Source organism: Solanum lycopersicum, chromosome 1, assembly GCF_036512215.1.
Source record: "Solanum lycopersicum chromosome 1, SLM_r2.1".
Taxonomy (NCBI): Eukaryota; Viridiplantae; Streptophyta; class Magnoliopsida; order Solanales; family Solanaceae; genus Solanum; species Solanum lycopersicum.
Genome location: NC_090800.1, coordinates 78,205,061 through 78,221,876, shown reverse-complemented (window position 1 = coordinate 78,221,876; position 16,816 = coordinate 78,205,061). Strand labels below are relative to the sequence as shown.

General features: G+C 36.6%; 2 protein-coding genes across 4 annotated transcripts; both read right to left on the bottom strand.

The window, feature by feature from the left end:
* Positions 1 to 345: 345 nt before the first annotated feature.
* On the bottom strand, positions 346 to 6,006 carry LOC101250443 (protein OBERON 4). Its single transcript, XM_004229595.5, has 3 exons — positions 5,747 to 6,006; positions 2,340 to 5,294; positions 346 to 1,152 (listed from the first exon to the last, which is right to left on the bottom strand). The coding sequence occupies exons 2-3, from the start codon at positions 5,269 to 5,271 to the stop codon at positions 581 to 583; spliced, it is 3,504 nt and encodes a 1,167-aa protein (XP_004229643.1). The 5' UTR covers positions 5,272 to 5,294; positions 5,747 to 6,006; the 3' UTR covers positions 346 to 580.
* Positions 6,007 to 9,716: 3,710 nt separating this feature from the next.
* On the bottom strand, positions 9,717 to 16,763 carry FKBP42 (peptidyl-prolyl cis-trans isomerase FKBP42). 3 transcript variants are annotated; one of them, XM_069295696.1, is made up of 8 exons: positions 16,540 to 16,743; positions 16,283 to 16,392; positions 14,956 to 15,138; positions 14,307 to 14,396; positions 11,228 to 11,412; positions 11,022 to 11,144; positions 10,772 to 10,924; positions 9,717 to 10,326 (listed from the first exon to the last, which is right to left on the bottom strand). In XM_069295696.1, exons 2-8 carry the CDS (start codon positions 16,326 to 16,328, stop codon positions 10,000 to 10,002), a joined length of 1,107 nt encoding a protein of 368 aa, XP_069151797.1. In that variant the 5' UTR covers positions 16,329 to 16,392; positions 16,540 to 16,743; the 3' UTR covers positions 9,717 to 9,999. The 3 variants fall into 3 exon arrangements, with proteins under 3 accessions (XP_069151797.1, NP_001352877.1, NP_001352878.1); NM_001365948.1 differs by having other exon boundaries at positions 9,718 to 10,326; positions 16,580 to 16,763; NM_001365949.1 differs by having other exon boundaries at positions 9,718 to 10,326; positions 16,283 to 16,387; positions 16,580 to 16,763.
* Between the last annotated feature and the right edge of the window lie 53 nt (positions 16,764 to 16,816).

The window sequence follows — 16,816 nt, the reverse complement described above, 5'->3', positions numbered from 1 at the left end:
CCTACATTGCACATTGGTTACTGGATATTCAAAACGTCACTCAATTTTGAAAATTTATCTAACAAAGTCCTTAAACTTTATTTTTTTGATATGAAAATCTAAGTTGAGTAATTTTTTTGATATAAGACAAACTTTAATGACTTTGCTACGATCAATTCCTAAAATTGAATGATTTTTTTGATACAAAACAAACTTTAATGACTTTGCTCCTAAAGTTGAAGTTGAGTGATCTTTGAAGATATTAACTCCTAGAAATCAATACCACCACAGTGGATGACAAAGCATTACCCAAATAAAAAATTAAAAAAAGGCACATTGCTGAAGTAGGAAAATAACTCATCTGGATGATCAAGTACTGAAACTCTATTTTCCTGGTTTTCACATCTTGTGCATAACTGGAGTTCATCTGTAACATAAAGAGATAAGGTGGTCTCTGTACAGAATCTGGTTAGCAGAATACAAGGACTACTAGACTAAAGAACAACTACAAGTTAATATACTTGAGGTGTTTCAAACCTTGCAAATGCTGCTTAAGAAAAAAAAAACAAGGTGTTGTCCTAAACAAGGTGCTACTAGTTAATCACAAACTGAGATTCCTTCTAGTAGCTTCCATCTTCAACAAGAGATCTTTGATGTTATTTTCCATTCTCATTTTCATATTGAAGTACTCCTGATAAGCTCTTTCTAAAGACTGCAGCTCTTGCAACTTCTGTTTCCGCATATCCTCAGCTTCAGCCAACCGCAACTTTGTGATTCGAGTTACATATTCTTCTTCAATTCTCTCACTCTTAGTTCCACCAATGCGTTTCAGAGCATCAGCCTCTCTCCTAGCTTCATCAGCTCGTGCTTGGAACATTTTAGCTTCTGCCTGCTTGATTCTAACTATGCTGTCTAGTTCATCAAATACTGGCCCCTTTTCCATACTTGGCTGGAAACTCGAGTTCATTGCCTGCTTTTCGTTCCGGAGGCTATCAAAACTTGAAGGCAAACCTGTAGGCTTTTCCACTTGAGGAGCCTTCTCAGAACTAACTGCTTTTAGCCACATCGCTCCCTGGCTGGGCCGAGCAATACCATTGTTCCCTTCATGGTTCTTTGTTGACAACTCCTTTCCTTGAATAATTGGAGCATTATCAGTTTTGACTGAATCTGGCTCTGCATTCACAAGTTAAAATGAAGTGAACATCCATGTCAAATTGAGCATTAACATAAGGACTTGGGACTGACACAACTCGACAGAACCAAGGGCATGCATGGTTAGGAAACGAAACAGGTGAAAAAAGCCACAACAGTAATATTTCAGCATTTTTCATTGCAAGAAACAAGACTATCTCAATTTCTATTCCTCAGTAAGTAAAGACATGGGTACATTTCCAAGCATGGTAATCCATATAATCAGATTCTATAGCATTAGGATTAAAGTTCCACATAAACCAGAAGTTTCAACTTACATGAAATACAAGTTTGTAAGTTGTAACTGACAAGTTCCACAGCACAACATATAACCTCATCTGAATTTTGCAGTCCCCAACTTATACCCTCAACCCAACTACAAAAGTGTACATTATAATTCTTATTTTCCAATTACCGATGAGGAATGCGTAAATGAGCTCATTACAAGAATTTGGTTCAATTTCCCTCTTTTTTCCCCTCTTCTGGGGTGCCAGGGGACTTAATCTTGTGGGGCCAAGGGAGATGGTCAAGTAGGATAAGATAGAAGATGATTAAGGGAGGAAGGAGGTGGGTTGAAGATAGGAAAGAAAAAGAGGGGGGGGGGGATTAGAGGGCTCAGAAGGCAGTCTGACACAATCATATTCTTCTTTCAACAGATTTTATCCATTTCTTTTGTTTGACCCATTGTTCGTCCATCACGCTATTAGAGAGGATGTTTGAATTTGAAACATTCAGAAAATTATGGAAATCCTTTCTGCCTATAATGAATGCACAAAAATAGCATCTCACAACTCCAGATAAATTACCACTGCGACACTAAAGTTCATTACGCCCACCAGGCATCAATACCAATAGGGCATGTCGGATTTCAGACAAACAGGACAGTAAGTAAGCCACCATGTACTGGTCACAACTCACAAGTATGAGGTTCCCATGCATATCAATGTCAAGGGCTCCAAACAAAAACTTGCAAGTTTACTAATTTATATCCTATCATGGGAAGATAAGTAGTGCTTGACTAATATAAACTTTAAGACGTCAGAAACAAAGTTACCAGCTGAGAATCCATCATGAACTCAATATTGACAATACAACATAATAAAAAGATCATTTGTTAAGTAAAGAAGGAATATCAACAAAACCTGATAGACTGACTGTCAAGAGCTCACCTGTCAGGAAGAAATGCATCATTTGACTTTGAACTTCTTGAAGGTCAGCCTTAATTGCCAATTTTGACAACATATAATTAGCAATGTCATGCAAGCGTTTCCCTCTGATGTCCTCGCTGGCACGAAAAATTCTTTTCACATATTCAAGCTCCTTCGAAAATGCTTCTGCCGTCCATTCCTTAGCAAAGTTTTGGAAAACCTCTTTTACAAAACCAAACATTTCAGATGGATGGTTACACGCAACACAATGGAATTGCATCTCTACACAACCCTTTGCACCAGAAGCACTACGTCCATTCCTGATGTAAGATTCACGTAGCCCACAATCAGCGTGACACCAATGCAGACAAACATCACACCCAACCCAGCTACAAGTATTAGATGCCATGTCAAACTTGGAACACACAAGACACATGCAAGCACTGCAGAAACCATTCTTCTGTGAGCATACTTTGCACTCACATTCATCCACAGGCAACGAAGATCGACAAGTGAGATTTCTACATCTTAAATTCAGAAATATATCTGCCAAGTCAGATGTAGAAACATCATAACTTGGCTGGAGAAATTCTTGGAGACCAGTTCTCAGAGCCACCAACAACTCTAGTTGACTCCTGTGCGATTTCAGTAGTGTATCCAAAGTGATGTCAGACCTCTTCTGCAGGGCCTTTTGCAGAGTACTAAGCTGCCAATGTTTGCCAGGATTTGTGATGATGTCACTGAGTGCCTCCTTCACACAAAGCAACTGTTGCCCAGAGATCTCATTAAACCTCCTTGCAGTCACATGTATTGGTTCAGAAACCATGGTTGTGATTACTGATTCGATGAAGTCAGATCCAATAGGCAGTTGGATCTCTTTGCCATCAGAACCACCGAACCTATAAAAGCTGCTATCTTTTGCTCTAGTTAATTGTTTCTTATCTTTATTGTATTCTGACCCAGTTTCATGAGACCCAACACTCTGTGTAGGAGATCTAGCTCCATTTGGATGACGAGATGCTTGACCAGTACTTAGTTGCCTGTCCAGCCCAGCAGCTAATTTGGAGCTTTCCTCTGCAGCTCTGAGATGTTTTGCTACAGCTTGACCACTAGAATTTCCTTGAGATGCTTGAGACTGCTGATACGGACCAGTTCCATTTGATAACATGCCTTGACAATTTGGGATGTCATTATTCTTCTGCTCATTTGAAGCGAGGGCTTGCCAATCGACACCTTGAAAGAGGGGGCGGCTTTTAACAGATTGCTCATAATCAACTGAATTATGTGTCATTGAGCAACTAGGATTATGAGTGAAGTGTTGTGACCCTGAAAAGGACATAGACATGGTAAAGCCATCAGAATTCGTGCGAAATGAGCTGGCAAAGGATTGGAAACTCCTTCCTTGACTAGGAGAACCAGGAGGTTGAACTTCATTCTGTGCACCAATAGGCAACAGGACATTTGGCAAGCTAAGAGAAAGCTCAAGTGGTTCCAGACCGAACTTTTCATCTTTGGTCATGCAATTACTAAATTTGTCTGCCTTTTCAGGTTTTTTGACAGGACCAGACAAGAACAACTCAAGGCCCCTCGTACTTGGTCCTTCCATATCAGAGTTTCCACAAGGTACAATGCCTCTTGGCTCGTTATCCATCATCAAACCATCTGCAGGAGGGGCAGTGATATTTTCAGGCGAAACAGCGAGACTTTTTCCCTTGTCCTTGACACTTAGTGATACATCTGCATGTGCAACAGAAGAAACAGAGTCTGCTGGTCCATCTTCCCCAACAAGCTCTCTATTTAATTCACGGATCTCAATACAATTTATCTTAGATTTAGCATCTCTGTTTTTCTCCTCCCCTTGTTCCCTCTTTTTAGGTGGTAACTTCTCAGCATCCACATTCTTTTCTTCTTCCCTAGAGCCATTGTTTTTCCTAGTGGACCCATTCTTTTCACCAACATGATCTCTCAGAGTCCCAGTTCCATTTCCCATTCCACTGTGCCCCATTGAAGTGCCGTGATCAGACAAACCATCACCGTCCTTGAAAATGTCTTGGACATTATCCGACTGTGTTTCTTCCGACTGCTCAGCAGTAACACTTACTTTTCTGAGCTCAACCTTCTGGTCGTACAAAGAATTAACCCCATCATCTTGTCTCTTACTATCAACTTGACGCTCACTCTCATGCTCCATCTGTGAGCGGTTCACCTCACCAGAAGCTTCATCTTCAGCAGCAGGCTCAGTGGCAGAAGATGGATGATCAGGCTCCAGTTCCCCCTCTTCCATTTCACTGTTATGTCCACCATTCTCCATTGGCAAGCCTTCACTTTTCTTAACTTCAACACTCCTTGATTGCTCACTACCAGAGTCCTTTGACCAAGCAGGTGATTTTGCATCTCGCCATCCTGGAGGCGACTTTGCCTTCTCAATATCTTCTGATTCTACTCTACTTCCTCTTGCTGAATCCCCACCACTCCTCGCACCTTCATCACTATCTTTCACGCCACCAAACCTGCGCCATGATGACACACTCCCCTCCCGCCTGGACCTATCCCTCTCTGATCTGAACCCCTTTGGAACTTCCCTCCTTGGTCCAGAAAAACTCTCTGACCTATGAATCCTTTCAGCACCATATCCACCCCTTGGAGAAGAGCTTAGAACCCCTTTATCATTACTATGACTGTATCGATTGTAACTCTTCCGCCTATCATAGTTGTCCACATCATAATCTGATCTCTTCTTTATTGGTCTCAGACTCTCACGGTCATCCTCAAACCTATCATATCTAGACGACGAAGAAGATAATCCCTTTCTCCCACTCTCAGACTTGTAATAAAAACTCCTGTTGGAAGATGAACGATGCAAACTCGGATCCTCCTCCCTCCTAGCCCAATCTTTCAACACACCTTTCTCCCCACATGATTCAAGATCATCACTAGACCTCAATCTCTTCATTATGAGCTCACAACACCAATTTCCTACAAGTCAAAAAGGTTTCAATCAACTTTAATCAAAACAAGAATTCATTCATCTCCTCCAAATGCATCAAACCAAACATACAAAAACCCTTCAAAACCTGATTTTACCAAGGGTACAAAAGCAACAATAAACAAAAGGAACAAATCTTCAATAAAATTTTTTAAAAAACTCAAGCTTAAACAACCCAACCAAAAAACTTTCATTTTCAGGAAAAAGAAAAACTCTTTTTCACCATCATCAAACACAGATCTCCAACAGTACTACACAAATTCAACAAACAACAAAGATCACAAAGCAAAAACACCAAAATCACAACAAACCCACAAACTACATAAAAACCCAATCTTTTTCAGTTCACCCAAGAACCCGAATTGGGATTTTTCAAGATTACAACTTTACACATCAACACAGCTCAGATTCAAAACCCCATTTGAGAAGATGTTCATATTACCACAATAGTCCACCGGAACAGCTCCAAAATGCCAGCCGGCGAAGATTTTCCGATGAGAAAAATGAACCCTTTTCTTCAAAGATTTAGACCATTTTGAGATTTTTCTCTTCCACACCTAGAGAGAGAGAGGAATTTGCTATTAGTCAACGGAGTTTTAACTGCTATCTTACTTGGGTAGGTCTATGTATGCTTTCTTTAATGGTGGGGTGTAAATTGTGTTAAAGGAAAGAGAAGGAGACTTGAATACGCAAAGTGCGTAGAACGCATCAGTCAAAGGGATATTATTAAAAAGGTAACAAAGTTTGTACAATCCATCCTTGTATATTAAGGTAATTGTCACATTAATCCCTATACAATGTTGTTTGTCTAAAATATACCTTTCTTATTTATTATGATTGATTTTAACGACTTACTAAGTTTTCGACAGTTAACATTTTCGAGTTTGTTAGGTTTTCATTTTTATGGTTATGACTTCAACGTGGAAGAGAGAGAAGTGACACGATACAAAGATTCTTTCTGAGTCATTAAAGGATGTTGTGTCAACGTTTACTGAAGCTTAATTGAAACTCGTGATGATTAATAATTTTTGTCTGAAAGTAATTTAATAGTTTTTACGTACACGTGTTTTCTCTTCTAAGGGAACAACGTAAATGTAACATATAGTTTTAAGATATACTCTCATTTAAGCAATATACTTACATTGTTTTGCTTGTTTAAAATTGTCTTATTCTTTTTTGGTCGTTTTGGTAACGGTTAAAAAAATTATGGACAATTAAAAATCGAATTTGTTAGGTTTTTGGTGTGGTTGTACTTGTGCATTTAATTGGAACAATGAGAAGTGAGACAAATATTCCTTTTGATTCATTAAACGGTGACGTTTTTGTTGTTAATTTGTATTATAAAAATATTTAGAATAATAACTTTGAGGAACTTGGTAAGAAACAACAAAATTTGAAAAAGAATAAATTTAGAAACCTTAAATTAGTAAATTAACTTATAGTGTTTCCTTAAGGATATTATTTTCCTCAAGTACATAAGCGTAATGATATATATCCTTCCAAGATAAAATGATCTTACTCATCAATGTATCAGGTACCTAAAATCACAGTATCAGTGAGCCACTCAATGACAGTAAAGTAGACTATAATTTGTTTGTGGAAAAGAAGAAGTATTGAAGTTCAGAAATTCGTTATTGAAAAATAAGAGAAAACCCTCTATTTATAGACAACAAATGGAAATGGGAACAAATATCTATCGTGTCTTATCATAAAGGTCACAAACCTTTGGTAAAATCTAAACTCATTACTTTTCGTAAAAGTCGCAGTCTCTCATAAATGTCATACATCTTGAAATAAGTCACTACTCTTCATAGAAATCTCAAAACTTCATAAAAGTAACATTTATTCATAAAAGTCATAACTTTCCGTTGTACATTCATCCCTTGTAAAACTAACAATATTAACATTTACGAAAGCCTAGTTGAAATTATTATTAATTTTCTCCTTTAAAACAATATAACAACTCTGATGAATACGTTTTTTTTGTTATATGAAAACAACATTACAATAAATTGGTAACAATAATCTCACTAGAGGAAACTATTTCTTCTAAATCTTAATACTCCAATATACAAACAAATATTACTAAGGCTTCATATGTTTACGCTTAATAAAAATCAATTTATTAAAATGAAGAAACTTTACTACACTTTCAACATTATAGTCCATAACATACTGGTGCTGTTCAAGTTCTAAATGTAATAACATGAGGGACTAAAATTGTAAAACATATAAGTTGAGTGTTATAAATAAAATATTTGATGAATTGAAACAAGAGTGGTGCATTGCGCGTATGGCGCATTTTACAATAATGAAGCATAGTCAACTATGTTTGAAAGTTAAAGTGCACCACTCTTAACTTTTCCACCTCACCCTCTAAACCTACACTTTGAATTAAACCTTTGTCTTTATTTAATTTTTTTTTATCGATATCTGAATCAAAGCTCGATTATTTTGAATTTATGTCACGTAAAATCCGGGGGGAAACATTCCATGTAAAAAGTTTTTTTTATACTCAAAAGTCAAATATGAAACAACATTCGGTGTTTTACATTTTCTATTTTATTTTATCTTTTTGTTTATCTTACTTTCTCAATTTGTCGTTGATTGACTTATCAGTGATCTTTTTAAAATATCGATTGAATTAATTGAAATAAATTATTGAGGTTTTTTTACTAGAATTGTAGATTTCTTCTATTATTTTACAATTATATCGAAAATATATCAAATTGTACTAGATAATTTATATATGTAGCATATATTTTCTATATTAAGTTTAAATATGCCTCGTGGACAATAAAGTGAAAATTATGCCCTATCGACAAATTTGGTGAAACATATTTTTTCATTTTTTTCCAAGTGTGTTTCCTATTGTACAAATCACCCATGTGGTCTTAACTTTTTACAGGGTATAGTATATATTTAAAAGTAAACTATAGTCTTAAAAATATAAACATTTAGTACCAATTTTGGTTTTACTTATTTCCACTAACTAAAAGGTTTTAAGGATTGATGGTGTTATCACAAACAATTAAACATGTAGGTTCCACTTGTTTAATTTTTTTTTAAAAAAAACAATTTGTATAACTTGGCAAGGAGAAGTGAACGTTTGTGGGATCGAACGAATTCACTAATTTTTCCGTGATTGACAGCTCAGTTATAAGAAAAAAAAAGTGAAAATGTCTTTCATACTAGTAGGATGGTTAAAGAGGAAGTTGTGGATTTCTGACCTCCGAGCCAGAACTATCTGGGGGAAACCCATCCCCCACCAATGCGGCCTCGACCCTCTTTTCCAAGAGGAACTGCTTCTCCAGGATACACAAAAAGAGTGGGAGGTGCCTGAGCTCGTTCCTCCCGATAAAATAGAAGGACAGCCGGTGTTGAAGCTCCGCTCTCCTTTGAATATCAGGAAGGAGAGGGCGTTCCCGGGAGTACCCTAAAAAAAAGGAACCTTTCCTCTCCCCAGCCATTTCGGGTTAAGAAGATGTGAAAGCACATTTATCTCTATAGGTCTATAAGAAGGGTGCGTTTCGAGGTGTGAAGTGGGAGAGAAGGGATGTCACGATTGGGGTTTTGAATAAAACGACCTTTTTCTTTTTCATTTTTTTTTTCGTTTTCATATTGAAAAAATAATAAGAATAAGAGGTGTTAAGCTTTTTATCATGCTGGCGTCGAGCTATTTTTCCACAAAACCTCCCCTACAGTATCGTCACCGCGACATTTCTTTTTTTTTTTTAATGTTTCTTTGTTATGTCCTAAAATTTAAAATCTCAAATTACTATTTTCCGCTCCGCCTCAAATTGGTAGGTGGTCCAATCAGATAAAATCAGAGCATATCACTCTTTTTGACTTTTAATTTTCTTTTATTTTTTTATTTTATTTTTTATTCTTGCATTTTCTTATTTTATTAAACCATTCAACCCCAGATTTCCAGCTCTGCGTTCAAGGTAGACTTTCGAGTAAAATTGGTTTCTTTCTGTTCATTAGCAATAAAAGAACTAATTTTGTTTGTTTACGATTATCAATAATAATAGACTCAAAAAAAAAAAACATTTTTCAAAACAAGTTCGAGGAACTTCAGTATATTTGAACGTCATGTGAAATATTGAAATATTCATCTTCATTTGGAATTATTTCACTCAATAAATCTTTATCTTTCTAACGCCTAATCTAAAGAGTTACTATAGATACCTGTTGTGGCTAATTCTCTCTCTCTCTCTCTCACACACACACACACTATATATATATATATATATTCGAGAGGTGTGATGTAGATAGCTTACTAGTGGTGGTGCTCTACATCTCGAACCCTGACCTATAGCTCGGAGGGATACGACTTTATCATTACTCCAAGCTCCCATTCAATACTATGCATACACACTCTTTGCCTTCATTGTGTAAGCTGTAGCTAGTAGGGGAAAAAGGTTACTTCTAAAACAAGAGAAATTGCAATATCCAAAATACATGTATCATGAGCAAACATTTGAAGTCAGAATGAGGAACTAATTAGCAAGGTGTTATCTCACTAATAAAGTTGCATAATTAAAACACTAAATTTCTTTGGTTAGATTTTTTTTTCCCAACACAAAGGTCAATGAAAAAGCTTCTAGAGCACCAGAGTTCTGTTAACTGGAGTAAAATGGTGGGAAGTAGTTTCTTAGTTTTGGATCCACAATAACATCTCTCCCAATTCAGTTAGTCGTCCTTGCGCGTCTTACGCCTGAAAAGCGTATAAAAGAGTGACAATAACCATTGCCAAATGACAATCAGCCAGTTTCTTGACTTTGGTTTAGGCTCTGGTCTTGGTCCAAATAGTCCTTTGTAAAGTTCCTTTTGTTTCTTATAGACAGCCTTCTCGTGTTCTGCAATCAAATTCAATTCCCTTGTAATGGCTTTATCTTGTGGAGCAAGCTTACGTGCTTTAAGGAAGTCCTCACGAGCTGCATCAGTCTGACCAAGTATAGACCTAGCCTTTCCACGCCTAAACAACGCTTTTACATTGTTTTCTTCTTCTGCTAGGACCTAATCATCATCAGTGAATCAAGCTCAACATTACTAACTTCAACCCTAGTAATTTTTTTCTCTGAATAATGAGTTTAAGAACACTGAAAGAAGATAAAGCAAATAAATTTCATAATTCAGTCACCTAAGTGCTAGCATGGGTGCACTTAGTCCTGGAAAAACTGGACAACTGTATTCTCAACGGTAAAAATAATGCCAGAAGGCCCAGAACAAGTAATTAGGTCATAGCAAACTAACAGGGTAAGGTCTTTAGCAAGAATTATAAACTTATAGACCTCTCCTCTACTAGGGAAAGTAAGGCCATTGCAGATAACTTTTTCCCGAGAATCCATGAGGTAACGGAAAGATAGTAAGCCACAGAAAAAGAAAAAAGCAAGGACAAGAATTATCTACAAAAATGGGAGGCAGCAATACGTATCTAAACTTTGAAGAAGTGTGTGCTTACAATGCTACATTGTGCAATGGCTTCATCATATCGCTGGAGCTTCAGCAGGCAGGCTGCCATGTTCAGATGGCAGGGATTCTTTACAGCTAAAGCCATGTCCCGGAACTTACCGAACAGCTGAAACATGAAGTCATCTCCCATATATGCAATGGCCTAAGGAACGCAAATAGAATACATGACGATGAGGATACATGAAACTTATATGGGTACTAGAAAATATGAACTAATCAACTATAAGCAGTGGTGAGACCATTTCATACTGTTGCATAGCTTCCTCCAGTTTCTCTTCCTTAAATAAAGCATTTCCATCCATCTTTCTTCTATCTGCTGTCCCAATTCTCTCCTCTACTGTCATGTCACCTCGTGCTTTTCCCTAAATATATTGCTTAGAAAATTATGAGTACCAGCCCTTTAGTAAGTACAAACCAGAAATTAATTAAGAAACAAATAACTCACTTCTCCTGTCTCATCGAAGCCAATCAACTCAACCTCATACAATACATCAGCTGTAGGTGGGACATTAGGGAAAGAGAAGTTTCCTTCTTTTCCATAAGCTAGTTCCCAGCCAACATGAAATAAAGCACGCTCACCGGATTTCATGCTGTTAACGCCAATAGCTAGGCCAGTCATTTCCTTTCTCTCTGCAAGAAAACAACAAAGCAATACATCTTATATTGTATTACCTAATTGTAAATAGCTAACAATTATTAAGCGCTAAAACTGATTTTATAAATTAGCAGTTCGGTGCTTGGATTAGTTGGATAGAAATGCTGAAACTTATCATAAAAAGTTGATGTGTAAGACAAAAAGATGCTGAAAATTGAACTGCAACTAATGGTATGCCCTTATCCTTTTTCCTTCCAGTTGTTGTAAATGGTAAATTAGCAATTCAGTAGAGAAAGATTAATAAAGTTCAGTGGAGAAAGATGAGATTTAGGAATAGACAAATTGAGGAATGCACTTATTCTCTATACTATGGGGAATACTCCAAATTAAAATTATATGAGAAACTATATAGCTAGAATTTGGAATTATGTGGCCTGCCCTGACTTATATTTCTTGTAGTGAAATTGAATTCTAGTCAGGTTAAAGATAAAGTTCTATACTCCGGCCCATACACAGTGAATTGTGTACCTCTGATTCTGAAAATGTGGACTCCTCATTTTGATTTTTAGCAGGAATATCACAGAACAATTCCTCTATGGATTAGATTTCCTAACATACTTCTGAATAGTTGGGGACCAATTACTTTGAGCAGAATTGCTAGTTGTTAGGTGGAGCCAATGTTAGCTGATGAATGCACGAAGAAACAGACTAGGATTCCTTATGCTCGACTTCTTATTGATATGGATGTCATTCAGGAGCTTCCGTCAGAGATTGACATTATTGAACTCTCAAGCAAACTATTCTCCGAGAAGGCAGAATATGATTGGAAAACTTTATTTTGTAGAGAATGTATTTTGGACATGTTTGTAGAGGAGAAATTGGAAAGGGCAGTGCTCACCCTCCTAAAACTGATCAGGTCACTCAGAAGTAAGCAGTGCGTGATAAAGGTGCTCAGAGAGGTAAGAAATTGATTCACCGTTTGGAAAAGCAAGTACCATGCTCCAGCTGGTCAAGCAGATACAATAAAGCTACCTCCACCTATGATGGATATAACTAGTGACACACCTATGATATCTACACACACTGCTAAAGCACCTATGATCAGTAGCTCATTTTATCTTCTCTTCAGCTTTCTGAAGTGTATGGCACAACACCTAAACAGGCACAGGCTAGCAGTTCATCACCATCAAGTGGAAGAACAGGAAGTATGTCTTACTCAGAATTGATCTGGCAAAGCCGTGTATAAGCCCAGAATACTAGTGTGCTTGTACAGATTTAAACCACTGACTAGGGAGAAAGGAGGCACAATTATGATTGGAAGCCTCCTAAGGGAGGAAGTCCAATTGTTGATTCATGAATTGACTTATCTGGAATTTGAGGGGGCTGAATAGGCCCTTTAAACAAGGGGAAATGGGAAATTATCTGAGGAAACACAATTTATTTAGCTGGCCCGTTGGAGACAAAGTCACAGAAAATAAGTTTATTTCTAGCTTGAAAAAGTTGCTAAGGGATGGAACTATGCTAACAACTTTCAGATGCAGCAAATGGTAGAACTTGAGTATTGTGGAAACCAACTGATATCTTTGTATTTTTTTTCTTTTTCTTTTTTTTGGTTTAAACTGATGTCTTTGTCACTATCCTGGAGACCCGCAGTCAGTATATTCATTGCTATGTTATTGACACACACACAAACTTTCGAGGTGCAATAACAGTGGTTTATGGAAGTACATGTAGTGTGGAGAGGCAAACACTATGGACAGGTTTGTCCAAGAACCATGAGTGATTTCAAGAATTCCTACTGCCTGAGGATAGAATTGGAGGGCAACCTGTTGCAGATATTGAGACCAGAGATTTTCAGCAGCTTATAGACTCTTGCTCTAGCTGACATAAAATCATCTGGAAGATTCTTTTATATGGACAAACAGATTCTTGAATGTACTTGCTAATGATGTCCATTTTATGCATATTGTAACTCACTATAGGATCCAGAACACAGTAGCTATATGTTCCATGTTTGGAACAAATTGAAACTATGTATGGAAATCTTAAAGCAACTGAAACATGATGGTTTGGGAAGTGTGGAGGAATCTAGAAGGAAACTTAAAGAACAATCAAACTCTAATCACTATGAGTGCTACTACTAAATTACTAGAAAGGGAAAGAGAAGCTCAAATAGAAATGACTAAATAGCTGACTATTCAGGAAAGAATTTTGAGACAGAAGCCCAAAGAACATGAGAAATTAACTGGAGATGGCAACTATAAATATGTTTTCAACTGTATGAAGGCAAGGGCTAGCTCCAATACTATAGCTATGCTTAAGGACGACAATGGTAATATCTTGCAGAAGTAGACTGATATAGAGAAGGAGATGCTAAAATTTTCAGTTGCTGACAGGTTTCCTCGTATTGATCTGACTATCATGAGACAAAGGGCCAGGATTACTCAGCAACAACAAATGGAAATGTGTCTGCAGTCACCAAAGATGAAGTGAAAATGCCCTATTTGCAATTGATGACAATAAAGCATCAGGTATAAAAGAATTGGGTCAAACTAGAAGTGCTCATAAGCTGAAAGTACTTTGGGTCTTTATCAAATGCATAAAGAAGGCAAAAGGTGCTTATTAGCCAGAAGCCAGTTTGACCAGCTTATAAGTTTTACCCAAACACCCTCTAATTAAATTCAGAAATCAATGGAACTTATAAAAAAAAAACTTCCTCAAAACTATTGTAATTTCTTTAAAGTTTAAAGCATTTTAACGGCACTTGCTTTGTTTCCACGAATGGAAAAACACACATACAGAAGCAAGCTATCACAAAATTTAATACTCTATAAGCATCAAGTGCTAATTTACTACCACAAAAACTGAGGATAAAATGATCAAAAGTGATATGCTGAATGTCCTGCAAAATGGTAAATTGGTTATATACCTTTTCCTATAACCAGCTCAAGAGGTTGTTGCTCACGCCATGTATCTTCAAACTTGTGCTGCGTGCTTTCAGCCCATGCCCTGTAATGCACTACAAAGATAATTCTAGTCATTTAGTGCACTTGAAAGGGAAGAAACACAGACTCTACCTCACCGAAATTTGAATAATTATACAAGAAATACAACATAGAAACTGCAAATTTAACTAGTACTGCAGTGATAGACTGCACTGTGTCTGTGTGGCATATAATGGATAATGTAGGTAATAGTTTCTTTTGGTCATTATTCTTTACTCTTGATGTAAATACTACTGAAATACACTATTGTTGTATCTCTCTGTTTATAAAATGTCACCTTTATCAAAAAAAATAATGGTTAATGTTGGTCACCGTTAAAAGTATAATGCTTAGCTGGGCCAAAGAAGCACTAACCCAAAGAAGAAAAAGATATGCATGAGTTAATCGATTCAAAGAACCCACAAAGATTTTTTATTTTATTTTAAAAGAACTTAGTAGGAGGAAGGGGAAAAAATAGATACTCCAACCAATCAAAATATAGTAGGATTTCAGTTTTTTTCTGAAACCAGAAGATGGTATAGGGCAGGAAGGGGAAAAAATAACCAAACAACAACAATCTTAGCTTTGACTTACCGAAGCATGTTGCGTATTTTGATGGCTTCTGACCATGGCCTTCTTTAACAATTTGCTTGGTTACTTTTTCATGGAGGACTTCCACTTCTGAATCAACTTTTGGCGGCCCAGCATCATCCTGTGGAAGTTCTCCACGAACAACTGAAGCGCCTTCAGCGATGATTTCATCAGTACTACCCTGGTCTGCATATAATTTAATTTCAGTAAACAAACCTTTTTCAGAAACAAGCATGAAGAAGTAGTTTAAGACTTCAGGTCTAATTTCTCCCCAAAAAAATAGCCTTTATTTGGTCAAAATATGCGGAATTTCTTACTTTTTGTGGAGGATTAGATCCTGCAACTGGGGTCTGTGGCTGACTGATATTGCCCAACGGTCAACAAAGACCGTAATTACATAGATACGAATCTAGAACCTCAATTAGCAGATACATTAGAAACCTTTCTTGGAATACTCAATTCATTAGATAAGCCTAGTACATAATCACTGATAGGATCATTCCTGAAATTATGAATAATTAATGGGCACTTTGAAGTAAGTTGATCCTAGAAGACTAACCTCATACTGAGACTGTCCCTACCACTACTCTTTACAATTAGTTGAACATTAATATAAAAAAGAAAAGGCACATTTTCAAAAAGGCGACCAACTCTGCTGATAAGCAAACACCACTTTCAAGCCTAAAATTAAATTCCTTCATATCCATGATCCCAATCCTTAACTGCATGACATAGGACTATCGCTAGTCACTAGTCAAGTGCCTTGCAAAATAACAAAAAAATGGTGCAGGAGGAACTAATGGGGACAACATAAATTACAATATTGATGGTGAAATCAATTGATCTTCACAGAAAATTACTTCCATTTGCATTGAAACATTAGAAAGGAGAAAAAGCTCTCAAATTTTGGCAAAGTACTCGTATCCTCATCGCTAACCAAATGTCCTCCAAATTTTGAGAGATTTAAGATCATAGTCCAAGAAGTAGCTGGAAATCGCTCTCTCAAGAACAACATGAATGTCTCTAAAATACTAGAAAATTCTAGAACAAGTACCTCTACAACTGAAGTCAACCCAGCATTATCATTTCAGTGAATAAAACTTTGAAATTTACTTCATATTCAAAAATCATATTAAACAACCATCATCCGATTACAGGGTCCAAGGTGAACAATAACCAAGGGAAATTTTCAAAGACCAATCATACCAAAAGATTAGCTATTCAAGGAATCAGAATTAGATCACAATCATCTGAATTAAAAGCTAAAAATTCATAGATGATAGTATTATCTAGCTGAGTAGCAGAAAAAAGTCATAGGTTAACGCATTACCAACTGATGAATTCTGCAGCTGCTGCTCCTCTTCTACTTCAGCCATTATTCGAAATCTTGCTCAATTTTCTTAAACCCCAGAATAGCACCAGCAGCCCAAGTACCCTTCACTTCAAATAACGATTGTATTATGAAATCTAAACTGGGACTCGAAAGAAACAAAAAAAAAATCAAATCTTTATCAAAACCCACTAAGAAAAAATTACGATTGAAGCTAATTGAAGTAGTTTTGCTCCAATTTACAAGTACTACTCAACTGGATTTAGCAAGAAGAGCAACAATAAGTAGAAGTATTACCACGTACTAATCTTCTCGACAATTGGAAGTAATTCTCACCGCATGTAGTGTCAAAATCCCAAGAAAATTGAGTTGGGTTTATCTGAAAATGGCTTTGAAATTATCGAAGAAGATTCGAGATCGATAGCGAAACGGCTTATATATGCCAGTGAAGGAGTTTGACCAAAGAAAATTATGTTCATTTGTTCCATATTTTTGTCATATGGTATATTTATTTCAATTTAAAATATTTTAATT

Coding starts and splice junctions, on each gene's coding strand:
- LOC101250443 (XM_004229595.5), bottom strand. CDS start 5,271: ATGAAGAGATTGAGGTCTAGTGATGATCTTGAATCATGTGGGGAGAAA. Junction 1,153..2,339: donor GATGCATTTCTTCCTGACAG/GTGAGCTCTTGA, acceptor TTGTGAATGCAG/AGCCAGATTCAGTCAAAACT.
- FKBP42 (NM_001365948.1), bottom strand. CDS start 16,328: ATGGCTGAAGTAGAAGAGGAGCAGCAGCTGCAGAATTCATCAGTTG. Junction 11,413..14,306: donor TGAGCTGGTTATAGGAAAAG/GTATATAACCAA, acceptor GTTTTCTTGCAG/AGAGAAAGGAAATGACTGGC. Junction 10,925..11,021: donor CTATGCAACAGTATGAAATG/GTCTCACCACTG, acceptor TGCGTTCCTTAG/GCCATTGCATATATGGGAGA.